At 40.7% G+C, this 25,960-nt stretch overlaps 1 protein-coding gene across 3 annotated transcripts in view; it reads left to right on the forward strand.

Moving 5' to 3' along the window:
- BICC1 (BicC family RNA binding protein 1) overlaps positions 1–23,467 on the forward strand; it is a 351,357-nt gene extending 327,890 nt beyond the window's left edge. For 2 of the 3 annotated variants that reach the window (XM_061405016.1, XM_061405015.1), the window contains exons 18-21: positions 4,955–5,111; positions 12,421–12,581; positions 15,224–15,323; positions 20,835–23,467. In XM_061405016.1, coding sequence (XP_061261000.1) covers positions 4,955–5,111; positions 12,421–12,581; positions 15,224–15,323; positions 20,835–20,965 — 549 coding nt within the window. In that variant the 3' untranslated portion in view covers positions 20,966–23,467. Of the gene's footprint in view, positions 1–4,954; positions 5,112–12,420; positions 12,582–15,223; positions 15,324–18,110; positions 18,190–20,834 lie in introns of all 3 variants that reach the window. The other variant, XM_061405017.1, reaches the window with a different exon arrangement.
- The last annotated feature ends 2,493 nt before the right edge of the window (positions 23,468–25,960 follow it).

Below are 25,960 nucleotides of genomic sequence, written 5' to 3' on the forward strand. Positions count from 1 at the left end.
TGAGCAAATGACATTTAAGCTAAGGCTTACACAGCAAGAAAGGGCCAACCTTGTGAATATCTAGGGAAATAGTACTAGGCCAGGGAAACAGCTGGCATTATCATATTGGAGTCAGAGCAAACTGGTAAGTTCATGGAGCAGAAGGTGGATAGGGTGGTGGAGCACTGAAGATAAGGTTGGCGAGACAGGCAGAAACTTGATTATGGAGCATTTCAGCCCATGGTTAAGTACTGGGAAGGGATTATTATAGGACTGTATGCCGAGAGAGGCATGGTTTTGTTCTAATTTGCATTTAAAAAAACAACCTACAACCTAGTTGCTTCATGGAAAATGGATTATTGGGGTGGGAGGCAAGAAAGAATCAACATGTCATTAAAGAGGCTGTTAATGACAGTGGTGGAGATTGGTGAAAGTAGGTAGATTTGGGTATGTTTAGGTACGACATTGGTGAACTGACAAATAGGATATAGTGAGAGGACGAACGAGTGTGGCTCTTAGAAGTCTGGCTTGAGCAACGCGGTGAATGGTCATCACTTACTGAGATGTAGGGATTCTGGGAGAGGAGTGGATTTGAGTGTAGCTGGTGGGGATGGTCGTGAACAATATGGTTTCAAACACTCTTAATTAAAATGTCTGTGAGACAGTAAAATGCAAGTGTCAGATTGGCAACTCTGTGATGCTAAATTTCAGTAGAGAATTCAAACCCAGAGGTAACAATTTCAGTCATGGCTTGTTGCGGTCCTTTAATGGACCAGAACCTGGTGGTCCGGAGTTGACGATAAGAAAGTAAAGGAGAGAAAGAGGCTGATATTCCTTGGTTTACGCAGAAAGCCAATAAAGCCCCTGGTACGGGGCTTGCTCTGTTCATGGAGGCCTCAGGCGCCCTCTCGATGGGGTGAAGGCACAAAGCACCTTCTCGAGAGGGTCTCAGAAGCCCGGGCAGGAAGGTGAACTCAGAGGGCCTCTGCGCTCCAAAGAAATAGCCTGAGAGAGAGAAAGAAAGAAAGAGAAAGAAAGACATGGGGACCAGAGCTCTGATGGGGCAAAGGTGTTTTAATCAACATGGTGTGGGCATATATACTGTAGTTACTCTCAGCAAAGATAAAGATTAAAATTCCAGACTTACAAAACATAGGCAATCCATATTAAAGAGAGAGAGAATTGTAAATAATCACTTTTAACATATGGTTCACAAGAAGGAAGAGTGTACTTATCACCGTATAGAAAAACTAACGAAGGAAATGCCTGGATCCCTCAGCCCTGGGGGACGCTTGCCTCTCCTCTTAATTCCTGAATATTCAGGAATTAATAAGGAACAAAGGATTCCTGACAGATCCAAAACAGCACACAGGAAGCCTCCTGTTAAATGCTTCCTGACAATGGCTGTTGTTAAGCTTTGAGAAAGGTTGTGATTACTGATTATTTAAGGAGAAAGTGTAGAGAGAGATGATGAGGAATATGAAGACCAAACCTGATATTTGGAATAGAAAAGAGAGGAAGCTCCTGCAGTCAGGATGCACAGGGCAGATGGGAAGTCTTGAGAGTGGTGTCTGAGTGGTATCATCATGCCCTGAAGAAAGAAGTGTTACAGCAGGGCACTGTCAGCTGTGGGTGTGCTGCCGTGGGACTGAATTGAGTTCAGTGACCTGAATAGTAAAGGATTCTCTTGGAATTACTCAGTAAACATAAAACTTGGGTTATCAGAAAATGTTGACCTTAATACTATAGATACATAGTACAGAGTATGGTACCTGTAATATAGTGATTAAATAAATGAATAAAGAATGAATAAATACAGGTTAGGTGTAAACTTTGAGACCTTTTAAATTACTATTTTTATTTTGATTTGGGACAGTTCATTTTGATTTCCAGGCACTTGTCATTTGCTGGACAGATCATGTACTTATTTGGGTGAGATAACACAGGACCATCCAGATTCCTCTCCACCCTCCATTCTGCGAGCCCGACTCCTCTCAAAGCACCGGCTGTAGCTGCACCACTCCCCTGCTCGTCCTGGTGAGGTGCTAGGCAGAGAGTCTCTACTGTGCCAGATGGAGGGCTTGCCTTGTGGTTCCCCAAAACAGGAATCTTAGCACCTACTCCTCCAAATCTTATAGGAGTGACTCTTTTTACTGGGGCCTCTCAGAACTCCACCAGATGTCCATCTCATTATACGGGACTGGAGTACAAAAGTAAGAAGTCAAGAGATACCTGGAGTAACAGGAAAATTTGGCCTTGGAGTACAAAATAAAGCAGATCAAAGGCTAACAGAGTTTTGCCAAGAGAATGCAATGGTCATAGAAAACACCCTCTTCCAACAACACCAGAGAAGACTCTACAGGTGGACATCACCAGATGGTCAATACCAAAGTCAGATTGATTATATTCTTTGCAGCCAAAGATGGAGAAGCTCTATACAGTCAGCAAAATCAAGACTGAGAGCTGACTGTGGCTCAGATCATGAACTCCTTATTGCCAAATTCAGACTTAAGTTGAAGAAAGTAGGGAAAACCATTAGACCATTCAGGTATAACCTAAATCAAATCCCTTACGATTATACAGTGGAAGTGACAAATAGATTTAAGGGATTAGATCTGATAGAGTGCCTGATGAACTATGGACAGAGGTTTGTGACATTGTACAGGAGGCAGTGATCAAGAAAAATAAATGTAAAAGGCAAAATGGTTGTCTGAGGAGGCCTTACAAATAGCTGAGAAAAGAAGAGAAGTGAAAGGCAAAGGAGAAAAGGAAAGATATACTCACCTGAATGCAGAGTTCCAAAGAATAGCAAGGAGAGATAAGAAAGCCTTCCTCAGTGATCAGTGCAGAGGAATAGAGGAAAACAATAGAACGGGAAAGACTAGAGATCTCTTCAAGAAAATCAGAGATACCAAGGGAACACTTCATGCAAAGATGGGCACAATAAAGGCCAGAAATGGTATGGATCTAACAGAAGCAGAAAATTTTAAGAGGTGGCAAGAATATACATAGAGCTGTACAAAAAAGATCTTCATGACCCAGATAATGATGATGATGTGATCACCCACCTAGAGCCAGACAAAGGCAAGTGGGCCTTAGGAAGCAAAACTACGAACAAAGGTAGTGGAGGTGATGGAATTCCAGGTGAGCTAGTGGAGGTGATGGGACAAAGCTAGTGGAGGTGATGGAATTTCAAATCCTAAAAGATGATGCTGTAAAATTGCTGTACTCAATATGCCAGCAAATTTGGAAAACTCAGCAGTGGCCACAGGACTGGAAAAGGTCAGTTTTCATTCCAATCCCAAAGAAAGGCAATGCCAAAGAATGCTCAAACTACCAAAAAAGTGCACTCATCTCACATGCTAGCAAAGTAATGCTCAAAATTCTCCAAGCCAGGCTTCAATAGTATGTGAACCATGAACTTCCAGTTGTTCAAGCTGGATTTAGGAAAGAGGGGAAGCAGAGATCAAATTGCCAACATCCATTGGATCATCGAAAAAGCAAGAGAGTTCCAGAAAAACATCTACTTCAGCTTTATTGATTACACCAAAGCCTTTGCTTGTGTGGATCACAACAAACTGGAAAATTCTTCAAGAGATAGGAATACCAGACCACCTGACCTGCGTCCTTAGAAATCTATATGCAAGTCAAGAAGCAACAATTAGATCTGGACATGGGACAACAGATTGGTTCCAAATAGGGAAAGGAGTATGTCAAGGCTATATATTGTCACCCTGCTTATTTAACTTCTAGGCAGAGTACATCATGCAAAATGCCAGGCTGGATGAAGTATAAGCTGGAGTCAAGATTTCTGGGAGAAATATTAGTAACCTCAGATATACAGATGACACCACCCTTATGGCAGAAAGGGAAGAAGATCTAAAGAGCCTCTTGATGAAGGTGAAAGAGAAGAGTGAAAAAGTTGGCTTAAAATGCAACATTCAGAAAACTAAGATCATGGCATCTGATCCCATCACTTCATGGCAAATAGATGGGGCAACAATGGAAATAGTGAAAGACTTTATTTTTTTGGGCTCCAAAATCACTGCTGATGGTGAATGCAGCCATGAAATTAAAAGATGCTTGCTCCTTAGAAGAAAAGCCTATGACCAACCTAGACAGCATATTAAAAAGGGGAGATAATTAGTTTGTCGACAAAGGTCCGTCTAGTCAAAGCTATGGTTTTTCCTGTAGTCATGTATGGATGTGAGAGTTGGCCCATAAAGAAAGCTGAGCACCGAAGAATTGATGCTTTTGAACTGTGGTGTTGGAGAAGACTTTTGAGAATCCCTTGGACTGCAAGAAGATCAAACCACTCAATCCTAAAGGAAATCAGCCCTGAATGTCATTGGAAGGACTGATGCTGAAACTCCAGTACTTTGGCCACCTGATGCGAAGAACTGACTCATTTGAAAAGACCCTGATGCTGGGAAAGATTGAAGGCAGGAGGAGAAGGGGACAACAGAGGATGAGCGGTTGGATGGCATTACTGACTTGATAGACATGAGTTTGAGCAAGCTTCAGGTGCTGGTGATGGACAGGGAAGCCTGGTGTGCTACAGTCCACGGGGTCGCAAAGAGTCGGATGTGACTGAGTGACTGAAATGAACTCAGAACTCCTCTGCCCACCCTCTTATCAACACCTTCATAATGAAGGAAGAACACTTCACCATGTGCATATGACCAAGTGTCCTTGGTATTCTTGCCTGGAAAATCCCATGAACATAGGAGCCTGGTGGGCTACAGTCCATGGGATCGTGGAGAGTTGGACGTGACTGAGTGACTAACACTTTTGGTAGCTGGAAGAAAAGACTATAAACAGGTCCCACACCCTGTTCTTGAGAATATGCATTTCTGGGTAACTGCCATGGCCAGCAACTGACATAGATGATAGGGGTCTAATGTGGGTTCTTTCTTCCTCCCACTCTGGGAAACTCACCTTATTAAGCATTTTTCCTGTGTGGCTTTGTTTACAGGGTTCATCAATGTCCCTCTCGAGGTCTAACAGTCGTGAGCACCTGGGAAGTGGAAGCGAATCTGACAACTGGAGAGACCGAAATGGAATAGGTCCTGCAAGTCATGGCGAATTTGCAGCCTCCATTGGCAGCCCCAAGCGTAAACAGAACAAATCAAGTGAGCTTTGACTTTTCGTCATGGTTTTAGATGTAATCTGCTTTTAATTTACTTGGTTTAGTGTGATGTTCAAGTATAAACTCTGGGCTTCATGCCTTTAAGAGTTTTGCATTACTCACATGTCACCTCCTCTGAGCAGCCTTCCCTGGTTTTCCCAGGGAAGCAGGCTGTTGGTTCTCCGCGTTCACTGCATCACGTAAACGCTTGCACTCTCGCATTTGTCTTAGTGAAGTGCAGTTATTTGCATAACTGTCTCTTTGTGTAGAACTGGAGATCCACAAGCCAGGGGATCTATTCATTCAGTAAACTTTATTGCCCATGCACCAAACATTCTTTAAGGCTGTGCCTTCTTTCTTTAAGTTGACATATAGTTAGCATATAATATTATGTTTCAGGTATACAATGGAAGTGAGTTTACATTTGCAGGCATTATGAAATGATCACCGTGATAAGTCTAGTGACTCCCGTACAGTTATTACAGTATTACTGACCATACTCCTTATGCTGGATGTTATATTCCTGTTGCTTTTTTATTTTATAACTGGAGGTTTGTACCTCTTCATCCCCTTCATCTGTCTCACCTCCCCAACTCCCTCTGGCAACCGCTCATTTGTTCTCTGTATCTTTGAGTCTGTTTTCACTTTGTTCTGTTTTTTTTAGCTTCCACATATAAGTGAGATCATACAGCACTTGTCTTTCTGTTTTTGACTTATTTCACTTAGCAGTATACCTTCTGGATCCGTCCATGTCGTTGCCCATGGCAGGACTTCGTTTTGTGACTAATACATTATTGTATATACGCCTTTTATCCATTCATCTGTTGATGGACACTTAGGTTGCTTTTGTATCTTGACTATTGTAAATAATGCTGTAGTCAACATAGGGGTGCATATATCCTTTTGAATGAGTGTTTTTCTTTTCTTTGGGCAAATACCCAGAAGTGAAATTGCCGGGTATGGCAGTTCTAGTTTTGATTTTTTAAGAAACCTCCATACTGTTTTCCATAGTGTCTGCACCAGTTTACAATTCCAGTTACAGGAGGCTATGCCTTATTTCTGAATTTGTTATTTCTTCCCAAATGTCTAACAGTGTCTGACACTGGGAGGTGCTCGGTAAATGTTTGTAGAATGAATATACAAATGAGTTATGCACACACAAGCATCAAGATGATGAGGAAAGGGCAGAAATGTAAAGGAATCGAGCAGAATGTGATCAAATTAACTCTGTCTTGGACAACAGAAGAAAGTCTTCCCGTGTGAAGAGAAGATTTTTCACGTTGACAAGATGTAGCTACATAAAAAGTTTAAAGCATAGGCTTTGAACAGATATGATTAAGACTCAGCATGAGTCAAGTGGTTGTGTCTGTAACAGCACCCACATGTCTGTATAAATAGGTCAACAGACAAGAACTGATGGAGGAATCACAAGATATGCCCCTGATGTCTTTTTTCAGGATTTCAAGTCCTGAAACACATATCTTAGACTATTTGAAGAATACTTGGAGAAAGGTGATCTAAACGAGCATAGTAAACAGTGACAGCTAGTTGTTACCACCAATCAAGTGGGCCACGTTGTCAGAGTCTCAGATTTGGAGAAACAGGCCATGGTGTCAGCCAACTCCAGATTAGAAACCAGGGTCTATTCTTTTCTTACCACGTGTACTGTCGGTAGCCTCTGAAGTCTTCCAGTTCGTCCTGGGCTAGGTCACCCACCACTGACAGGAGGATGGAGCTGAGAGGCAGGCTGGGGCCAGACGGATAGCCAGGGTAGAAATTATCTCCGTTTTATCTTCCAGCATAAATTAGCTCTGTGCCTCTCCTCTGTCCTTATCCCCTTTCCTCTCACTTAACACTAGATAATTAAAATTGACTGTGCAAGTTAGCTGCATTGAAATTAAGGATTAGGGTTAAGATAGGGGATTCATTAATTTAAAAAGATTGATTAAAGAAGCACTGTTCTTTAGCTGTTGTCACATGTTTTAAGAGCCTGGGGTAACTACTGTAAGTAGTTAAGATAAAACCAAATTTTTTTTTAAAAAGCTGTGTACCATAATAAATATTTATCACTAAGAGTATTTTAAAATATTTTTAAACTTTTACTGATATATTGCTTAATTCAGCATCTGTAAAGTATTATCATTTAAACACGAACAACAAAGCATGTCCTCAGTGTAAGAAAGGATGTAAATGTCTTTTTGTTGTTCAGTCCCTAGGTTGTGTCCAACTCTCTGCAACCCCATGGCCTCCTGCACGCCAGGCTCCTCTGCCCTCCACTATCTTCCAGAGTTTGCTCAGCTTCATGTCCATTGAGTCAGTGATGCCTTCTAACCATCTCATCCTCTGCCGCCCCCTTCTCCTTTTGCCTTCAGTCTTTACCAGTATCAGGGTCTTTTCCAGTAACTTGGTTCTTTGTATCAGGTGGCCAAAGTATTGAAGCTTCAGCTTCAGCATTAGTCCTTCCAATGACTATTCAGGATTGATTTCCTTGCTTGATCTCCTTGCTTTCCAAGGGGCACTCAAGTCTTCTCTAGTACCACTATTTGAAAGCATTAATTCTCGGGCATTCAGCATTCTTTATGGTCCATTTGTACATGATTACTGGAAAAACCAAGCTTGGCCTGTATGGACCTTTGTTGGCAAAATGATGTCTCAGCTTTTTAATGTGCTGCCTAGGTTTATCATAGCTTTCCTTCCAAAGAGCAAGCGTCTTTTAATTTTATAGCTGCCAGTCACTGTCCGAAGTTATTTTGAAGCCCAAGAAAATAAAATCTGTCACAGCTTCTCATTTATTTGCCATGAAGTGATGGGACTGGATGCCATGATCTTAGCTTTTTTAATGTTAAGTTTCAAGCTAGCATTTTCACTCTCCTCTTTCACTCTCATCAAGAAATTCTTTAGTTCCCCTTCACTTTCTGCTATTGGAGTGGTTTTATTATCTGCATATCTGAGGTTGTTGATATTTCTCCCGGCAATCTTGATTCCAGGTTGTGAGTCATCCAGCCTGGCATGATGTACTTTAAATAGAAGTTAAATAAGCAGAGTGATAGTAGACAGCTTTGTCATACTCCTTTCTCAGTTTTGAATCAGTCAGTTCCATGGAGACAGGTAAGGTGGTCTGGTATTCCTGTCTAAGAATTTTCCAGTTTGTTGTGATCCACACAGGTTAATGGATTTAGTGCAGTCAATGAAGCAGAAGTACATGTTTTTCTGGAACTCCCTTGCTTTCTCTGTGATCCAATGAATGTTGGCATTTGATCTCTGGTTCCTGTGCCTTTTCTAAATCCAGCTTGCACATCTGGAAGTTTTTAGTTCATATACTCCTGACGCCTAGCTTGAATGATTTTGAGCATTACTTTGCCTGCATGCAAAATGAGCAAGACTCTTGAGAGTCCCTTGGACTGCAAGGAGATCCAACCAGTCCATTCTGAAGGAGATCAGCCCTGGGATTTCTTTGGATGCTAAAGCTGAAACTCCAGTACTTTGGCCACCTCATGCGAAGAGTTGACTCATTGGAAAAGACTCTGATGCTGGGAGGGATTGGGGGCAGGAGGAGAAGGGGACGACAGAGGATGAGATGGCTGGATGGCATCACTGACTCGATGGACGTGAGTCTGAATGAACTCCGGGAGTTGGTGATGGACAGGGCGGCCTGGCGTGCTGCGATTCATGGGGTCGCGAAGAGTGGGACACGACTGAGTGACTGAACTGAACTGTACAGTAGTTTGAACATTCTTTGGCATTGCCTTTCTTTGGGATTGGAATGAAAACTGACCTTTTCCAGTCCTGTGGCCACTGCTGAGTTTTCCAGTTTGCTGACATGAGTGCAGCATGTTCCCAGCATCGTCTGGTTGAGGGTTTTACATAGCTCAGTTAGAGTTCTGTCACCTCTGTTAGTTTTGTTTGAGTAGTGCTTCCCATGGCTCACTTGATTTCCCACTCTAGGATGTCTGGCTCTAGGTGAGTGACCACACCATAGTGGTTATCCCACGTTTTTGTATAGTTATCCCACCTTTTCTGTATAGTTCTGTGCTTTCTTGCCACCTCTTCTTAATTTCTTCTGCTTCTATTAGGTCCTCATCATTTCTGTCATTTATCCTGCCCATCCATGCATGAAATATTCCCATGATGTCTCCAGTTTTCTTGAAGAGATCTCTAGACTTTCCCACTCTACTTTTTCCTCTACTTCTTTCCATTGTTCCTTTAAGAAGGCCTTCTTATCTCTCCTTGCTATTCTCTGAAACTGTGCATTCAATTGGGTATATCTTTCCCTTTAACCTTTGCCCTTTGCTTCTCTTCTTTCCTCAGCTATTTTTAAAGCCTACTCAGACAACCACTTTGCCTTCTTCCTTTTTTTACCTTTGGGATGATTTTGGTCACTGCCTCCTATACGATGTTACGAACCTCCATCCATAGTTCTTTAGGCGCTCAGTCTACCAGATATAATCCCTTGAATCTATTTGTAACCTCCACTGTATAATCATAAGGGATTTGATTTAGGTCATACTTGAATGTCTTAGTCATTTTCCCTACTTTCTTCAGTTGAAGCCTGAATTTTGCAATAAGGAGCTCATGATCTGAGCCATGGTCAGATCCAAGTCTTGTTTATGCTGACTGTATAGAGCTCCTCCATATTTGGCTGCAAAGAACATAGTCGGTCTGATTTCAATGTTGACCATCTGGTGATGTCCATGGGTAGAGTCGTCTCTTGGGTTGTTGGAAATTGGTGTTTGCTGTGACCAGTGCGTTCTCTTGACAGAACTGTTAGCCCTTGCCCTGCTTCGTTTTGCACACCAAGGCCAAACTTGCTGTTGTTCCGGGTATCTCTTGCATTCTAGTTCCTTGTGATGAAAAGGACATTTATTTTTGCTGTTACTTCTGGAAGATCTTGTAGGTCTTCGTAAAATCGGTCAACTTCAGCTGCTTCGGCATCTGTGGTTGGGCATAGGCTTGGATTACTGTGATGTTGAATAGTTTGCCTTGGAAATGAACTGAGATCATTCTGTCATTTTTGAGCTTGCACCCAAGTACTGTGTTTCCAACTCTTTTGTTGACTATGATGGCTACTCCCTTTCTTCTAAGGATTCTTGCCCAGAGTAGTAGACATAATGGTCATCTGAATTAAATTCACCCATTCCCATCCATTTTAGTTCCCTGCTTTCTAAGATGTCATTTTTGTACTAAGTCTTTAAAATATGGTGTGTTATTTCACATTTACAGAAAAATTTTAAGTTTCAATCTAGCAGATTTCAGGTGCTCGATTGCCACAAGTTGCCAATGACTACTGTACTGATCAAAAAAGTTTTAGGTAATTTTCTTGACCCCCTTTTCAAAGTCATGAATATATAGGTTTTCTCTGGGAATCCCTGTTACACCAACTGTTCCACTGTTATTCTCATTTTTAAAAATTTTTTATTGGAGTTCAGTTGCTTTACAATGTTGTGTTAGTTTCAGCTGTAGAGCACAGTGAATCAGTGATACGTATACATATATTTCCTCTTTTGGGGAATTTCCTCTAATTTAGGTTGCCACAGACCACTGAGTAAAGTTTACTGACCTGTATAGTGGACTCTCATTAATTATCTATTTTATACATAGTATCAATACTGTATGTATGTCAGTCCCAATCTCCCAGTTCATCCCATCACCCTCCACTCCTTCCTCGGTGTCCATACATTTGTTCTCTACATCTGTGTCTCTATTTCTGTTTTGCAAAAAAGATAATCTGTACCATTGTTTTAGATTCCACATATATGCATTAATATATATGATATTTGTTCTTCTGACTTACTTCACTCAAAATGATAGTCTCTAGGTCCATCAGTATCTTTATATATGATCCAATTTTGTTCCTTTTTGTGGCTGAGTAATATTCCATTGTATATATGTACCACATTTTGTTTATCCATTCCTCTGTTGATGGACATTGAGGTTGCCTTTTTTCCCCTTAAAGAGAGTAAATTTATCATTGGGACAGCAAGTTGTATGGTCAGCCAGCCTGCTTCCGTTTTGTCAAGTCCAGGAGTCACTCCAGTGCAATCATCATACTCTGTTTTGTATCAGCTTTGAACCACTACCTCACTGGTCATTACTCCTCAGTCTTTTTAGTGATTCTGGGGTCTTACCTTCAATTGGTGGAGTGTTCCAGGGCTCAGGGCCTCTTCACTTTGGTCCTAGATCCTTTCCCCTACATATTCTTCCCCAAAGAGATAAAACATCTGTTTTTAAAAGAAAGAGAAACCTTATGAAGAAATTCCTTCCACTTGAGACCTGTCTAGGACTTCTGAGCCAGGAGATGAAAACAACCAGAGAAAATGATGAGTGGCCATACAGAACATTCTTAGATTTGGTGAATGCATTGATCCTAGAGGAGATTAGATGGATCTTATTAGCTCGGTGAGTGTCCTCTGCCCTCATCTCTCTGGGAATCCTTGCCAAAGCAGCATCTTTGGTAGAATTCCCAAAGGGAGGAGAGTTAATTGTTGATTAGAGGGACAGGAATGGCTGCACAGCTCTGCTAGATTCTCCAAAGCTGCCCTTGCATGGTGTGTGGGTATCTGGTCAAATACTTGGTATGGCTCACTAGTCTGTCACCCAGCTGTGCATGCCATTGGGTCTGAGAACCACAGACAATACATAGAAATCTTTACCCGCCAGATCAGGAGGAGAATCCAGGCAAAGTTTGAAATGTCTTAGAATTTCCCCTAAGAGGTGGATATGTTTGTTGTAAGTTAAACGCAGGAACTCCAGCATCATTCTTTTCATTTCACATGTTCCTCTTCATTTTGGAGCACTCTATTTCAGGAACTCATTGCCCAGTTATGTTGGAGGGAAATGGGATTTATATGTGGTAATATCACAGAATTTCTTTGACCATAGGAAAGCACAAGTGTGGATACAGAGGCCCAGCCTGCATGCAAGAGGAGCCCGTAACTTTCCTTACCTTTATTGTGTCCTAGGGATCTTCCTTCCAATTCCTCATTTAATTCACATCAAATCAATTATAAAGAGCAAATGTTTCTGAATGCTGAGGGAGAATATGATTAATGATTATTAACTACAGAGACATTGTTGCTGAATTGCTGTCTCCCAAGTGTACCATTTTAAATGGCAAGAGCCTCCCTGAAAGCAATAACCAGCATTTCCTTAATGAAAAGCCAATGTTTCAGTAAAGGATTTGCTGTGTTTCTGTAGCAACTGCTCTATTCAGCCCAAAACAATGAATCTGAAATATTTGAGTGATTAAAACTTTTAATTAAACCGTCTTCTCTCTGGGCATTCCCACTTCACGCCTGTCTCTGCTCTGCCTTCAGCGGAACACTATCTCAGCAGCAGCAATTACATGGACTGCATTTCCTCGCTGACAGGAAGCAACGGCTGCAACCTGAGCAGCTCTTTCAAAGGCTCTGACCTCCCTGAGCTCTTCAGCAAACTGGGCCTGGGCAAATACACAGACGTCTTCCAGCAACAAGAGGTCAGTCGGTATTTATTTTCCCAGGCGTCTTTGTCTTGGTTGTATGTATGATGACTTCTAGAAGGAAATCCCTCATTGACCTATGACTGTGCTTTCACTGAGCATTTATTCAAGTCTCATAGCTTGTTTTTGCCAAGAAAATTGTCATTTCTAGTTTATTTAGTGCAACTGGTAAACACAGGATGGCAGAAACAGAGGAAATTGTGCTTGCAGAAACACACACAGCTATTCTTCGCCAGTTTTAGCTAAAAGACCTGATGAGTGTTGTGATTCACATTAACTTCTTTTTTTTTTTTTTTTTATTTTTTTATTTTTTATTTTTTTCACATTAACTTCTGACTCGTACTTTCCTGAAGGTTGGCAGCAACTCTATATTTAAGAAGATTTTGTTCTTTCATCATTGTTATCTTTATTTGTGGCACTTAAAAGTTAATAGCATCTGAAATAAATAACCATAGTTATTTTTTGACACCATCCTAATTATATTACGGAAGAGTGATCTCATAGAATATAATGTGCTTTTTATAGATGTTAACTTATTAATTTACTCTTTGGGTTTTGTCTGAACTGAGACAGAACTAAGATGTCTTCTGAAACATCTCTACCATGGATTTTGGTCAAACTGATCACCCATGGCCATGATGCACTGGAATAAGAAGACCCCCTAAGCATGGTTCTTTCTAATCATGTTGTCATGTTATCAAGGCACCAGAAACTATTCAGAGAATAGTTCTCTAAATGTATCTATTTTCCAAATCCTGACATCATTCAAGTTTCATGCTAGTTGGCTTTACTTCATGGGAAGAGCACATGCCAGTAATTCCCTGGCATGCATTAGTCAAAGAATCTATGATTTTTATTAGGCACTTTATAGCATAAATTTAATGTATTGTCCATAATTTAAGTTTAATTGCTGAACTTTTTTGTTCTTTTCACACTCCCCAAATGTTGTCATGTGTATTTTGGACGTTAGGACAACTATTTTGTTTCCTTTTTTCTAAATCTAGATTAGTATTCATGTAGCCAAAGATTTTCTAAGTTGAATAACACGTTCATCATCTGTGCACTAAAGAACTGCATTTTTACTTAGTCTTGCTGGTTGGATGCAGGTGGCTAATTGAGAAGCTCAAAGCTGAGGAGTTTTAACTTGTTCATGCACATCAGGTTTTAGAAATAAGTAACTAGATGGTATTTGGTGATACCCTGGGTTTGTTTTTAATCTGTATTTCCTATTTGAAGATGCACATAAATTAATTTAATATGGGTGCTTGCTATCTAGTTACTTCAAAAAGGAAGAAAACATAATGTCATACTGGCAAACTGCAACCTGCTGCCTAATTTTGTAAATAAAATTTTGTTGGAACACAGCCATACCAACTCAGTGACTTCATATTGCCCATGATTGCTTTTGAGCTAAATCAATGGAGTTTGAGTACTTGCAACAGAGACAGTATTGGCCTGGTGAGCCTAAACTAGTTATTCTCTGGCCCTTTAAAAAGAGTTTGAGGATCCCTGTAAGTGTCTTCACTGGATAGAATTGCTAAAAAAAAAATATCTCCAGACCTGTTTCAAATGATAAATGAAAGGGATTTTCAAGATCTGGATGTAACCTTCAAAATCAAAACAGAAAATTTCAAATTAATTGGTATATAATTTGAATAAAAAGTGTATTTTACTAGTTTCAGGTGTGTTGAAATTTGGTACTGTTCTCTTCATATAGGATATTTTCTCATATACAGATATGACTTAACAGGAATCCCCCATTAAGTAACCATGTGAGATTTAATATATTGTAAGCAGGATGAAGATTAGCAACTTTCATAGATGATATGTCTGAATACATTATTGCTAACCATAGCTGCTGACTATTTTACCCCTTTAGCGAACACACTTCATTATATCTAGGATCATGTTTAATGCCCCGAACAACCCTGTGAGGTGTCATCAACCCTGAGTGCCCACAACGAGTAATTGCAGAATCAGAACTTGAACCCAAGCCTCTCTGGCTTCAGAGCCCATTGCCTTTCTGCCCCTCTAGCGGTTTTCAAGGCAGGATGGGATTATTGGGGTGGTTCCCTCCACACATTTTTGCCGATGCCAGGAAGTACAATTATACTGTCTCTTGGAATACTTCATATATGCCACTCTCAGAGATGGTCAGCTGGACTGAGCCAAGGGAGTCATGGGTCTGAGTTACACTGTGAATTCTGCTCTCATTTTTATGTAGAGCACACTTAGAGATACACTATATGGTATTATCCAGTCCCTTTTAATGGAGATATACTTACCTGAGTCAGAATCTAAAACTAAGAAATGTTTTCTCTCTTCTGGACGGGTATATATTCTTTATCAGGGCATGAAAAACTGTGCCATTTCTTTTTCCCTTTTTGCTTTGGCTTCCAGGATGCTAAGACCTAAGTGTGTTGCAGTAAGACTAAGTATACAGAGTCTTCTGCTAGAATCATCGGTTTCATTTAACCACCTTTATGACCTAACTGTTGTCCCTTCGGTGGTGGTTGTACCACGACCATTGTTCTTTGGAAGCCGGCAAAGCATAATAAGTATAGCAGTTGGTTGAACTTATACCAAGGAAGAACTAAGCACTTACTATATTGACCATAGATTTACTTGTTCACCCACAGATCGATCTTCAGACATTCCTCACTCTCACAGATCAGGATCTGAAGGAGCTGGGAATCACGACTTTTGGTGCCAGAAGGAAAATGCTGCTTGCGATCTCAGGTGAATATAACTGTTCTTCTTTATATCTTAAACCTGGAGACTCTCTGCCATGGTCTCAGCCAGTGGGGCTGGTTCTGCTTCCTACCTGGCAGCTTTGTGGTTGTGGTTTCAGAGTGTTTTTCCACTAACAGTGTAACAGATGCTGAGGGTACCCCCACCCCTTCACCAAGGCACTGCCTGAAAACCTGCCTTGACTAGTGTCATCCCTGAAAACAGATCTCTTTCGAGAGATCTAACCAGAATTTCCCTTTGCAGAACATGGGGATGGAGGAGCAGTTTGAATCTCTGTGTTGCAGTTGTGTTAAGTGCTAATCATTGGGTTCATGAGTAACTATTCTGGATTGGCTGTCATGCTTTAAATACACGTGTCCTTGTAGAGCAGCTGAGATCATTGCAGCAGAGAGAAAGAAAATGTTCTTCGGTACAGCTGGAACCTGGCAGTATTTCTTGTCTTAATGCTTTTTAACTTTCCCCAAAGCTTTAACAGAATTTGCGAGTCACAGAAGAGGGTAGTATCCTGAAAGCAGTCACAGAATGAAGGAAAGTGTGAAGGTCTGTCTCCCAGACCACTGCCTTTGTTCATCTTTCGCGTGTTCTGTGTGTAAGAAAATGCTGTGCATGTTTACTAGGTACCTCTCATGTGAAAGGAATGGCCAAGAGTCCTATGAGTGTAAGCCAAGAGTCATAACAGTGTACCTCAAAAAGGTGTTCAGAGAAACATGAGGAAGAAATTTGGGAGGCACCAAAACAAGGTTATGGAAGATTTTCTGATTAAGTTCATGAATGCCAATTTTATATGTGTGCCAGTCTCTTAAAAAGAGACAGCAAGGGCAGAAGCCAAATGTTAGGTGTGATGAGAAAATTATGTTGCTTTTTCAAAACACCAAATTTGCAGGCTATGCCTTTGAGGCCAGCAGTGGCATCCAACTGGTGAAAGTTCTTTATAAACAATATTCGCTAATCAAATCATCAAATGAAATTAAAAGCCTCAGTGCTTTTCCATTTTATTTTAGCAGCAGATTGCTTTTCCATTGGATTATAGAAGCAGATCAACCCCACCGACCTCCCCACAGGAAATCTTACATACAGACCTAATATCCGAAGCAGATATACGCAGAATAGTCTTGAAATGGGGTAGAAACTGAGCTACTGAGCAGCCTGGTAGGCCTCTCCATGGATAGAGCTCTGTACATAACAGTCTGAGAAGTCTTCATGCCCGCTGTGTACTGAAGCAGCTGCACTGATGGAGCTCCATAGGGCGGCCACTGTTTTTCTTGTTCACTCGTAAAATTAGCTTGGTTATAGTGGAAGGAACACTGTTCACATAAGGAGATCTGAGACTTGCCTCTCCAAGTCATACACCCTTGGGTGAGTTTCCAGATCTCTTTTGATTTTGGTTTCTTAATCATGAAGATAGACTGGAGTATATGATCATGTCAGGTCACCTTCCAGTTCTAATATCTGTCCTTCCGTATGGTATATCATCAGACACAGTGAAGATAACCTACAATTTTAACAATATGTATCATTAGTAGGGTACTCCCCTTTGTTTTTTTTTTTTAACTATATGTGGCAATAGAATAGTTTTCAACTTGTTTACCTGAAAGCTAAGTTTCAGAAGGCTACTTCTGGACCCAAATTAACTTCATATATTTTTTATATTTCTTTTATTAATTTGAAAATGAAATTAATATACTACTTGGAACTTTATTAACTCAATCACCATGTCTGTACTGTGGGGCCGCACATTTATACCACAGAAGGGTATGTTTCAGAACTCTATACTTTTTCACTAGAGGTCTGTGGAATGTCTGTGACTGTATAATGAAAATTTAGTCGTTCCTTTGTGCAGCAACCCAATTCCAAACTGTAAAGCTTCCAGCAACAAGCAGATGTCTCTAAATGTTTTCATAGATTCCAGGCAGATCATCAGTACTTGTACTCTGGAATACATTGGTGGTGATTCTGGGTCGGTTTTGGTGTGGGCGGTGGGGGGGACTAGGGTGCAAAACATGAGGGGTTTTCAGTTCTCATTTAAGAAAAATGATTTCTCGAGTCATCGTCTTCAGTGTGGTTCTAACTGAGGTTATATCCTGCTTCTACAGACTGCCTCTCTCAGTGGGGTTCACAGGTCCTCTTGCTTTTAAAGGGAATTAGAAACTTTGAATAAGATACCTTATGAATGCTCTGTACAGCAGGAAGTGTTTGATTATTATAAGGGTGATTTTGGTGAGTGCATTTGTTTGAACCTGGTAAATCATTTTCTCTGCAGGGAGTAAGTTTTTGAGAAACCCTTCATTGAAAAGCTTCTTTTTCCAATTCAGTTCCTCTGATAACAAAGACATTCATTTAAAGTCTCAGGACACTTCATTTCCAGATAGACGCAGGGTAGCAGGGAGGCCTTAGCATCTGTCTTGTGGTTACATAGGTTGGCTAGATACAGAGTTTGCTCAAATTACTTTTTAAAATTTTTGTAGATTTTTAACTTATAATTGAGTTGTTCTTTCAGTACTGGGTTTTGGTTTGCTTTTAATCTTGGGCCAGAAGACACATATTTTAATATTACAGGAGGAGATGAGATTCCTCTCCTCTAGAGATGGGTCAGAGAAAACAATTTTTGCCTCCAAATACATGATTTTTGGAAGATTCATGGATTTCTCTCTGAGTATGGTAGTGATTGGTTAACTAAACGTACAGGGACTATGCGACAGGAAGTGTAGCATCCTGTTGACAGGCTTTCCACCACAGCCTCAGGTAGATCTAACATTTCCCGACCTATTCTTTTAGTTTGTGACTCTGTTCAGATCCGCAACAAGATCCTGAGAGCTGCCAGGATTGTGTGAACCTTGGAATTTCAAAGAAAAAGGTTGGTATTTTCTCAAACTATCCCTTAGGCTTACTGAAAAAAATCAGAAGAGGGAGCTTGCTTTTTAATTTAAAAAACAAAAACTAAAGTCTCTTCAGTAGGACTTTGATCCTTGATAATCTCTCTTAAAAGATTTCTCTCCCTGCTTCACACTTGGAATATCTCTATGTATGTACTCTTAGAAATTACATCTTTAGGGAATGGCTGAAATCTTCATGATCATTTATTCTCTCAAAAATCTAGTTGATGTGACTTTTCAGAATGAAGTTTTCAATGTCTATTAAAATTTTTTGTCTTCAATGGCCCAATTATTCTCCATGAGCATCTGAAAACAGTGTTTGATCTAACTCCTTTCTTTTCCTTCCCTGTAGTGGGGGAATGAATGTCCTCCTGACTCATGGGTTCTTGCCCCCAAAGAAAATGGAGGCCAAAGAAAGTCTCCTATCTGAAGGTGATAAAACTTTTCCAGGCTGTGTTTAAGGGGAATCATTTATTTTTAACTCTGCTATAAGTTTGCCTTTAAATATATTCAATTCTGTCTTGAATTGTGATTTTATATATTGTTTTTAAAATGAGATACATGTAATAGGAATGTTACTGCTACTGTCTTTCTGTAGGAACTTGAGACAGTAGCCATCTGTATGCATGCCTGCATGTGTCTATTGCTTGTAATATTTTCCTTGCTTCTTTATTTTCTAAGCTTTGTTTTTCTATTTAGAAAGTAATTTTGGTACAGATATAAATTATGAAGGAAAGCTCTGTTACCTGGCATACCTGGAACTACCAGTTTCTCAACTTTGTACTCCTGATACCTCAGGTGGTCTCTGCCCAATGGATGGATCACAGCAGCTGGTGGCAGAGTCCTTTGCATCAGGCAGGCAGGGTTTCAGCTCTGTCACCAACAGCCACGTGGGCAAGTTACTTTGTAAAACGCAACTTTCTTACCTGTAAAATTGAGGATAGTAATACTATCTGCCCCTCAAGGAGGAGTTAAATAGCACGCAATGAATGTAGGCTGTGATAAATCACTGTTGTTTCTCTTCTCCCCTAAGACCTAAACGTGCACAGGAATGGCGTGTCTCCGCTCTTGCATCACCCCTGAGACAGTCAGTTACATTTTGGAAAGCAAGTGGGGTGAAATGTTAAGGGTTCTGGTCCCTCTTCAAGAACTTGGGAGACAAGAGTGTATCTGGCCATATGGCTGTCCCTGGCCACCTCGGACCCCCTGCCACCTGCTTGAGTCTGTTCTCATCCCCAGCATTCCTGTAGCAAGCCGTAGCTTTCTGTAACCTCAGAATTTAGAATGGGGTTGTGTGCGTGTATATGGTTGAAGAAGTTCTATGTACTACGCAGATTATTAAAGGTACTGAATCAGGTGCTTCACCATCCTCCTAGAGAAAGACAACAGCTTTAAGCATATGAACTATTTAATCCGTATATTTGAGATAGAATAAATCTGAAGATACATTTGACCCTTGAACCACACGAGAGTTAATCCTCATGTAACTAGCTTATAGTCACCTTCGTATCCACAGTTTCTTTGCAGTTTCCACCCGGCCTGTAATACTGTAGTACTTACTGTTGAAAAATACCCTTCTCTAAGTAGACCCACTCTCTTCAAATCTGCGGTATTCAGGGTCCGCTGTATCTGCATTTGGTGGCTATCAGAAACACTGCTTTCTAGTCTGACAATTCTGTGTGCTTGTATGTATTCATTAGTAATAATTACGTCCGTTGACTTGAGGATTTGTGAATGTGTGTATGGAGGGGAGGACAGGGCACTGTATAGTCATGAACAGGTAGGCTGCTTCAATTTTTCACTATTCTGATTAATAATTTTTAGTTGGGAAAAGAAACTAAACAGCACTCTGGTTCAAAACTAAATTATATAAAACTAAATTCCAGGATCTTCTTAGTTTTTCCCTGAAAATCTGGATTCACATATTGGTTGTTTTCAATTGTATTAATTTCCTTAACTGTTGCTGTTTTTACTAAGTTGATTTTTTATTCAAAGAAACCTCTCACTGATATATTTCTTCATATAATTCTTTCTGACTCGAGGAGTGTAGGCATCGTGAGTCAGTGGAGCCACCGGGCTGTGGCTTAACACGTCACCGCTTTTTAAGTAGTCTCGTGTTTAGGTACGAGGTCCTCTTTTCATGTCTGACTTAAATAATTTAATGATCACTCTGTTTGACATGGATGAGTCTAATGAGCTGTAATAATGTTCTATGTCACTGGGTAGTACATCCTGTCATGTACCTTTCACCAACTTTGATGGCCCCCCTCCCTTTGCCTCTGAAAGGACATTTAGGGTAGGTCAAACTGTTTTGTATATTTGAGCTTGAAAGGGTTCTGAGAATGACATATTCCCCAGAGAGTTTCTAAACTGCAGTAAAATGATTTGCTGTCCTTGGTTCTCTCAGCTACACATGCTGCCTTTCATATCAGACTTTTGATTTTGAGCATTTCAAAAATGTCTTGATGGTCAACTTAAAGGTTTTCCGTTTGCTACCTACCGGACTCCGCCCCGCCCCCCCCACCCAAACCTACTGCATCACCATTTTCTGAGCTCTTCTGCCCAGTCCTGAAGACTTTAGAACTTCTCCCTTGGGTTCCTAATAAGTCTCTGTTTCTCTCTCCAGAACTAAATAAAAACCGAAGAAAGCTCTTTGAACCGCCAAATACACGCACCTCTTTCCTGGAAGGCGGAGCAAGTGGGAGGCTACCCCGTCAGTATCACGCGGACATTGCTAGCGTCAGTGGCCGCTGGTAGCGGTGCCCTCCAGGCATGTGCCCTCCAGCTGTCAAGCTGGATGCAGGAGATCTGTGAACGGCCTTCACTGCACACCGTCCTCAGCATTCTGGGTGTCTGGTATCAGGACCAAAGCATCTTATTCACGCCTGAACTTTGTGCCAAGAAGGAAGAAAAGAGAGAAGATGTTCTTATGTCATCATACCAAATGCCACATGCGGATTACTTTTTTTCCCCTAATGGCAACTGGACAGAATTTGCAATATGGGGGTAGGGCTTTATTTCCTCTTTTTATTTACCTATATAACATATGCACTGATTTTTTACTTAACATGAAGGATGAGTTGACATCTGGGATGCCAGAAAACACAGAAGTTATTTTGTTTGCTTGTTTTAGTATTTGGGGATTTTTTTTTTTTTTAATAATCAAAGTGGAATTTTCTGGTACTGCTTTAAAATAATTATTGAGGTCTTTCAGCACTTTACACTTTCTAATTTCTTGTCCTGTGGAAATTATCTCTCTCTCATTTTTATGTCACCTGATGTATTGGTACAAATCAGATTTAGTCACATTTTTCTGACTGCGTTAAACTTTTATTTGAAATAGTACTGGATTATTAGTTTTTGTGCAGAGTATTCTGTGACTTTGGGAAACCTAAGTGACTCCCCTTGGTTATGGACCAGTTCTGTTCATTTATGTCAACATCCTAGAAATACTTTATAATGAACCAAGTTCACTGGAACAGGTGCGAGCAAAGAAAGACCAAATGGACTTTGCAATATTAACCCTTTGCAGTCATCATATTTAGCTGCTGCCTTTATTGCTAAAGTGATTTTAATGGTTGTCTGAAGGCAAAGGGCTATTTTTAGTATACTGCCACTAAAGGACACTTATTTATATCAAACTTTTATTTTTTAGATATTATAAGCATACAGTACATAACTGATTAAATTGATATCTACTAGAGATTTATGGTAGAGAATGGACGGCATTCAATAACTGGAGCCCTAGATTGTCACTTTATTTAAAAAAGACAAATAATCATCTGACAAGACAGCACTGTTGCCATGAGGAGGAAAAATACATTACTGTCCTTGTGTACACATTAGCTGTGCTCCATATGGTCATAGGACTTTCCTAAAACCATATCAGTCTGCTTGAAGTAGACTTGGGTTTCTTGAGACTGGAAAGGTTTTATTTAAGTCTCTATCTAGGGTGACAGTTTATAAAGACAGCAGAGTTCTGAAGGAGGAAAAATAAGACTTCTGTAAGCGGCTAAACTCATTGTAACAATCTTGATACTGTGAAAGTCCAAGAAATCAGGCAACGTTGTTTTCTGGGTCTTTTCAGACATCTTTTTGTGGATTTATGAAGGGTTTTCAATCCATGAAGACAATCACTAAGTGCCTCTCTTTCTTCAAAGCAATATTATTTCCAAGTGTATGAATTTGTTGGAAAACTTTCCCATTAGGAATGTGGTGACTTCCCTGTACTGTAATGCCTTATTTATGTTCAGTATTCAAGACTTTCTTCTGCATGGACATAAACCACTGCCGAGTGCTCTCCCAGAAAGCGTTAGAGTCATACACACAACTGGGGACTTTCGTACAAATGTGGGGTAAGAAATACTTGGCTAATCGTTAAAGAAAGAACAAAAACCAAGAGAGAAATATTGCACACAGAAAAATTTTCACTTAAAAAGTACTGGTTACCTTGAAGGCATAGGTAATGGGCCTGTCATAAAGTTATCAATTATAATAGCACTAAGGGGATGTCCATTTCTAAAAGGAACTGTATCTACTTATGGATGTAGAACTAAATTGTTCCCTTTGCAAACAGAATGGAATCATCCTGCACACAGGGAGCATGGATGCAGGTCAGCACATGGAGCTCCCTGACATATACGGCTATATGAACACATCATGCCACACATTCAGCATACAATAAGAATTCCAGATTTGTTTCCTGTGCAAAAATACAGTGCTCTAAATGTTATCATTTCTTTAATAAGATCTTGGCCCCCACAAAACAGTCATTTGGAGTCTTTTCCCAACTCTCCACCATGCATTTGCAACAGGAGGAAGACGGAATGAATTTGCAGTATTGAGTGGATATAGGTTTTACGAACAGTGCTTTGATATTATGCCAAAGGGAAAACTCTCCCAATTAAACCTAGATTAAATAGAGTGGCTAAAAAAAATAAAAACACTGGAAATTACTCTTCTCACTTTCTCGATGCAATGAAGGGAATATGACACTACAGTATACCATGTTGTCAGTGTTATATGATGCACAAAATATTTGGATTATTTGAATAAATGTTTTTAATCGATCTGTGCCTTAATAGTGACCGGTTATCTGTAAATATAGAACAGATACAGATTGTATTTTTGTGTGGGTTTTTGTCCTTTTAGTGATTTTTTTTAAAATGAGAGATGGAATTAAACATTGAAAATGGGAATTTTTCTAAACTAATCAGTTGTTATATGAAAAATAAATTTATATAACCCCTTTGTATTGCCCTTGCTACATGAAATGTGTCTTTGTTTTCTAACTTTTCTATTCTCAGCAGAACTGAAAGACATTTCTGCAAGTTGAATTAAATATCCACTGTCCATACTCTTGTTTTGCATTGACAGTCCTCATTTTCAGCAAAAAACGAAGGCACTTTATTTTAGCCAGAGAATCCAGCACCAGTAATCATCAATCATTTTTTCTGTGCTCACCAATAGGTACATATATAAAGAGTAAGATGATGAAACAGGTTTTATTCTTGTACATTCTTCTTTTTTAAAAATACAGACTTCAGTGTATGATCGCTTTGACAACCTCATCCATCAGCAAAGGAGCTCCTTACTAAAGTGAAGCTGGGCTTTCTGACCCAGGTTCTCATTTCAGAGACTGACTATGCCAGCATACTGAATGGTTATTCTGCCCTGCTCTGAGATTGTGTCTGAACTTACTCTCAAACAGAATGGATACTGGACTATTAATTCTAGATTTGTCTAAATCTCAGAGAAACCCTGGCCCTCCACCCATTATACTCCCAGAATTATCCCCAATTACCTGTGCTGGTGGTTCTTAAAAATTGTTTCTAGCACAGTAGTTCTTTTGATAACTGAAATATTACTGTGAACCCAATATTCAAGTATTCTTCATTATACAAATACTTAAATGAGGGCTAAGTGCCAGGCCCTGTTCTAGGAACAGCAGTAAATGAAACATGAACCCTTATCCTCACCAAACTTACATTTGAAATGAAGAAAGATGGAACTGTTGAAGAGGGATTGAAGGATGAAACACCTACCCTTCTCCACAGGCCTCCATGCATTGATGCTTTTGAACTGTGGTGTTGGAGAAGACTCTTGAGAGTCCCTAGGACTGCAAGGAGATCCAACCAGTCCATCGTAAAGGAGATCAGTCCTGGGTGTTCTTTGGAAGGAATGATGCTAAAGCTGAAACTCCAGTACTTTGGCCACCTGATGCGAAGAGTTGACTCATTGGAAAAGACTCTGATGCTGGGAGGGATTAGGGGCAGGAGGAGAAGGGGACGACAGAGGATGGGATGGCTGGATGGCATCACCGAGTCGATGGACGTGAGTTTGAGTGAACTCCAGGAGTTGGTGATGGACAGGGAGGCCTGGCGTGCTGCAATTCATGGGGTTGCAAAGAGTCGGAGACGACTGAAGAACTGAACTGAACTGAAGGGAACTTGAGTGCTGTCTGGAAATCAAGCTTTTTGACAAAATGATTGAAAGTACCCATCTCATAGAAACAGGCTGTGCTTTCAATGCATGATATTATTCACAGCCCCCTTTCCTCCTCTGTCTACATTTCATAGGTTTAATCACATTCTTGAAAGGAGTGTGTGATCAAAAGTGATGGTACAGCTTTATATGATGATGCATCACTTCTTAGATTTGACTCCAGGTGACTCTGCCATATTCAGAAATCAGATTTACCTTGAAAGAACATGAGGTTTCTACCCCTGAGGATACTCTGAGAATGCAGTCATAGAGAATGGTATCACCAAGATGGTGACAGTTCATTCCTCCTTCATTTCCCCTAACTAAAATAAGACCTAAAAACTATTCATGGATAAAATACCAGTAAGAGGGGCTTGCAACAACCAGCCCTTGGATCTTGGCAGTCTGGGTTCCTATCTGCCATGCCCAAGTAGTAGTCCCAAGCAGCGGCTTTGCTCATCTGCAGAACCAAGAAGGTAGCACAGTCTGACCAGGGAACTCAGAGGGGTGCAGGTTTGGCTGATTCAGGTCCTCAAAGGAGGAGATCTTCCAGCTCTGGAGCCTGGTCTGCCCCACCCTCTGTAGATTGTGACTGTCCACCCCGTCTGCAGGAAAGGTTGGCAGAATACCTGGAAGTGGCTGATTAACTCAACCTGAGAGGAGGAAGGGCAGAGCTGACCTCAAGAGCAAAGCAAGCAACCCTGTTTGACCAGGGAGCTTGGGCCAACTGGATTGGCTTCAGTCAGTACCACAAACAGAGAGACTTACTGTCTTGGAGATGCTCCTCCCACTGCATTGAGGAAGGGAAATAAACTCTCAGCTCCTTCAGGCTTTCTGATCAGGGAAGCTAACCAGAGCACAATGCATAGCCCCTCCAATAGTCCTGCTTACAGTGATGCTTAAAACCCATGAGCCACAACCTATGGCTTTTCCCATCTGCAGAGCAAAACTGGTGGCCTCACCTGACCAAGATAATCAGTGTACACTTTTGCCAGATTTTGGTCCCCAAACCCATGGCCTGCATCCTGTCCAGCAATCCTGCAAGGCAAGCTACTTCACAGCCCCACCTACTGTCGAATAAAGAGCTCAGTCATGATCATTTAACAAGTATCACCTGCAGAACCAAGAAGGTAGCACAGTCTGACCAGGGAACTCTGAGTGGGGTGTAGGTCTGCCTGACTCAGGTTCTCAGAGGAGGCATTCCAGGCAAATGTGGAGCACATCCTATCCTATCCCTTGTGCAGGGAACCAAGCAGCAGTCTATCCAGC

The sequence above is a fragment of the Bos javanicus genome, chromosome 28 (assembly GCF_032452875.1).
Source record: "Bos javanicus breed banteng chromosome 28, ARS-OSU_banteng_1.0, whole genome shotgun sequence".
In the NCBI taxonomy this organism is placed as follows: domain Eukaryota; kingdom Metazoa; phylum Chordata; class Mammalia; order Artiodactyla; family Bovidae; genus Bos; species Bos javanicus.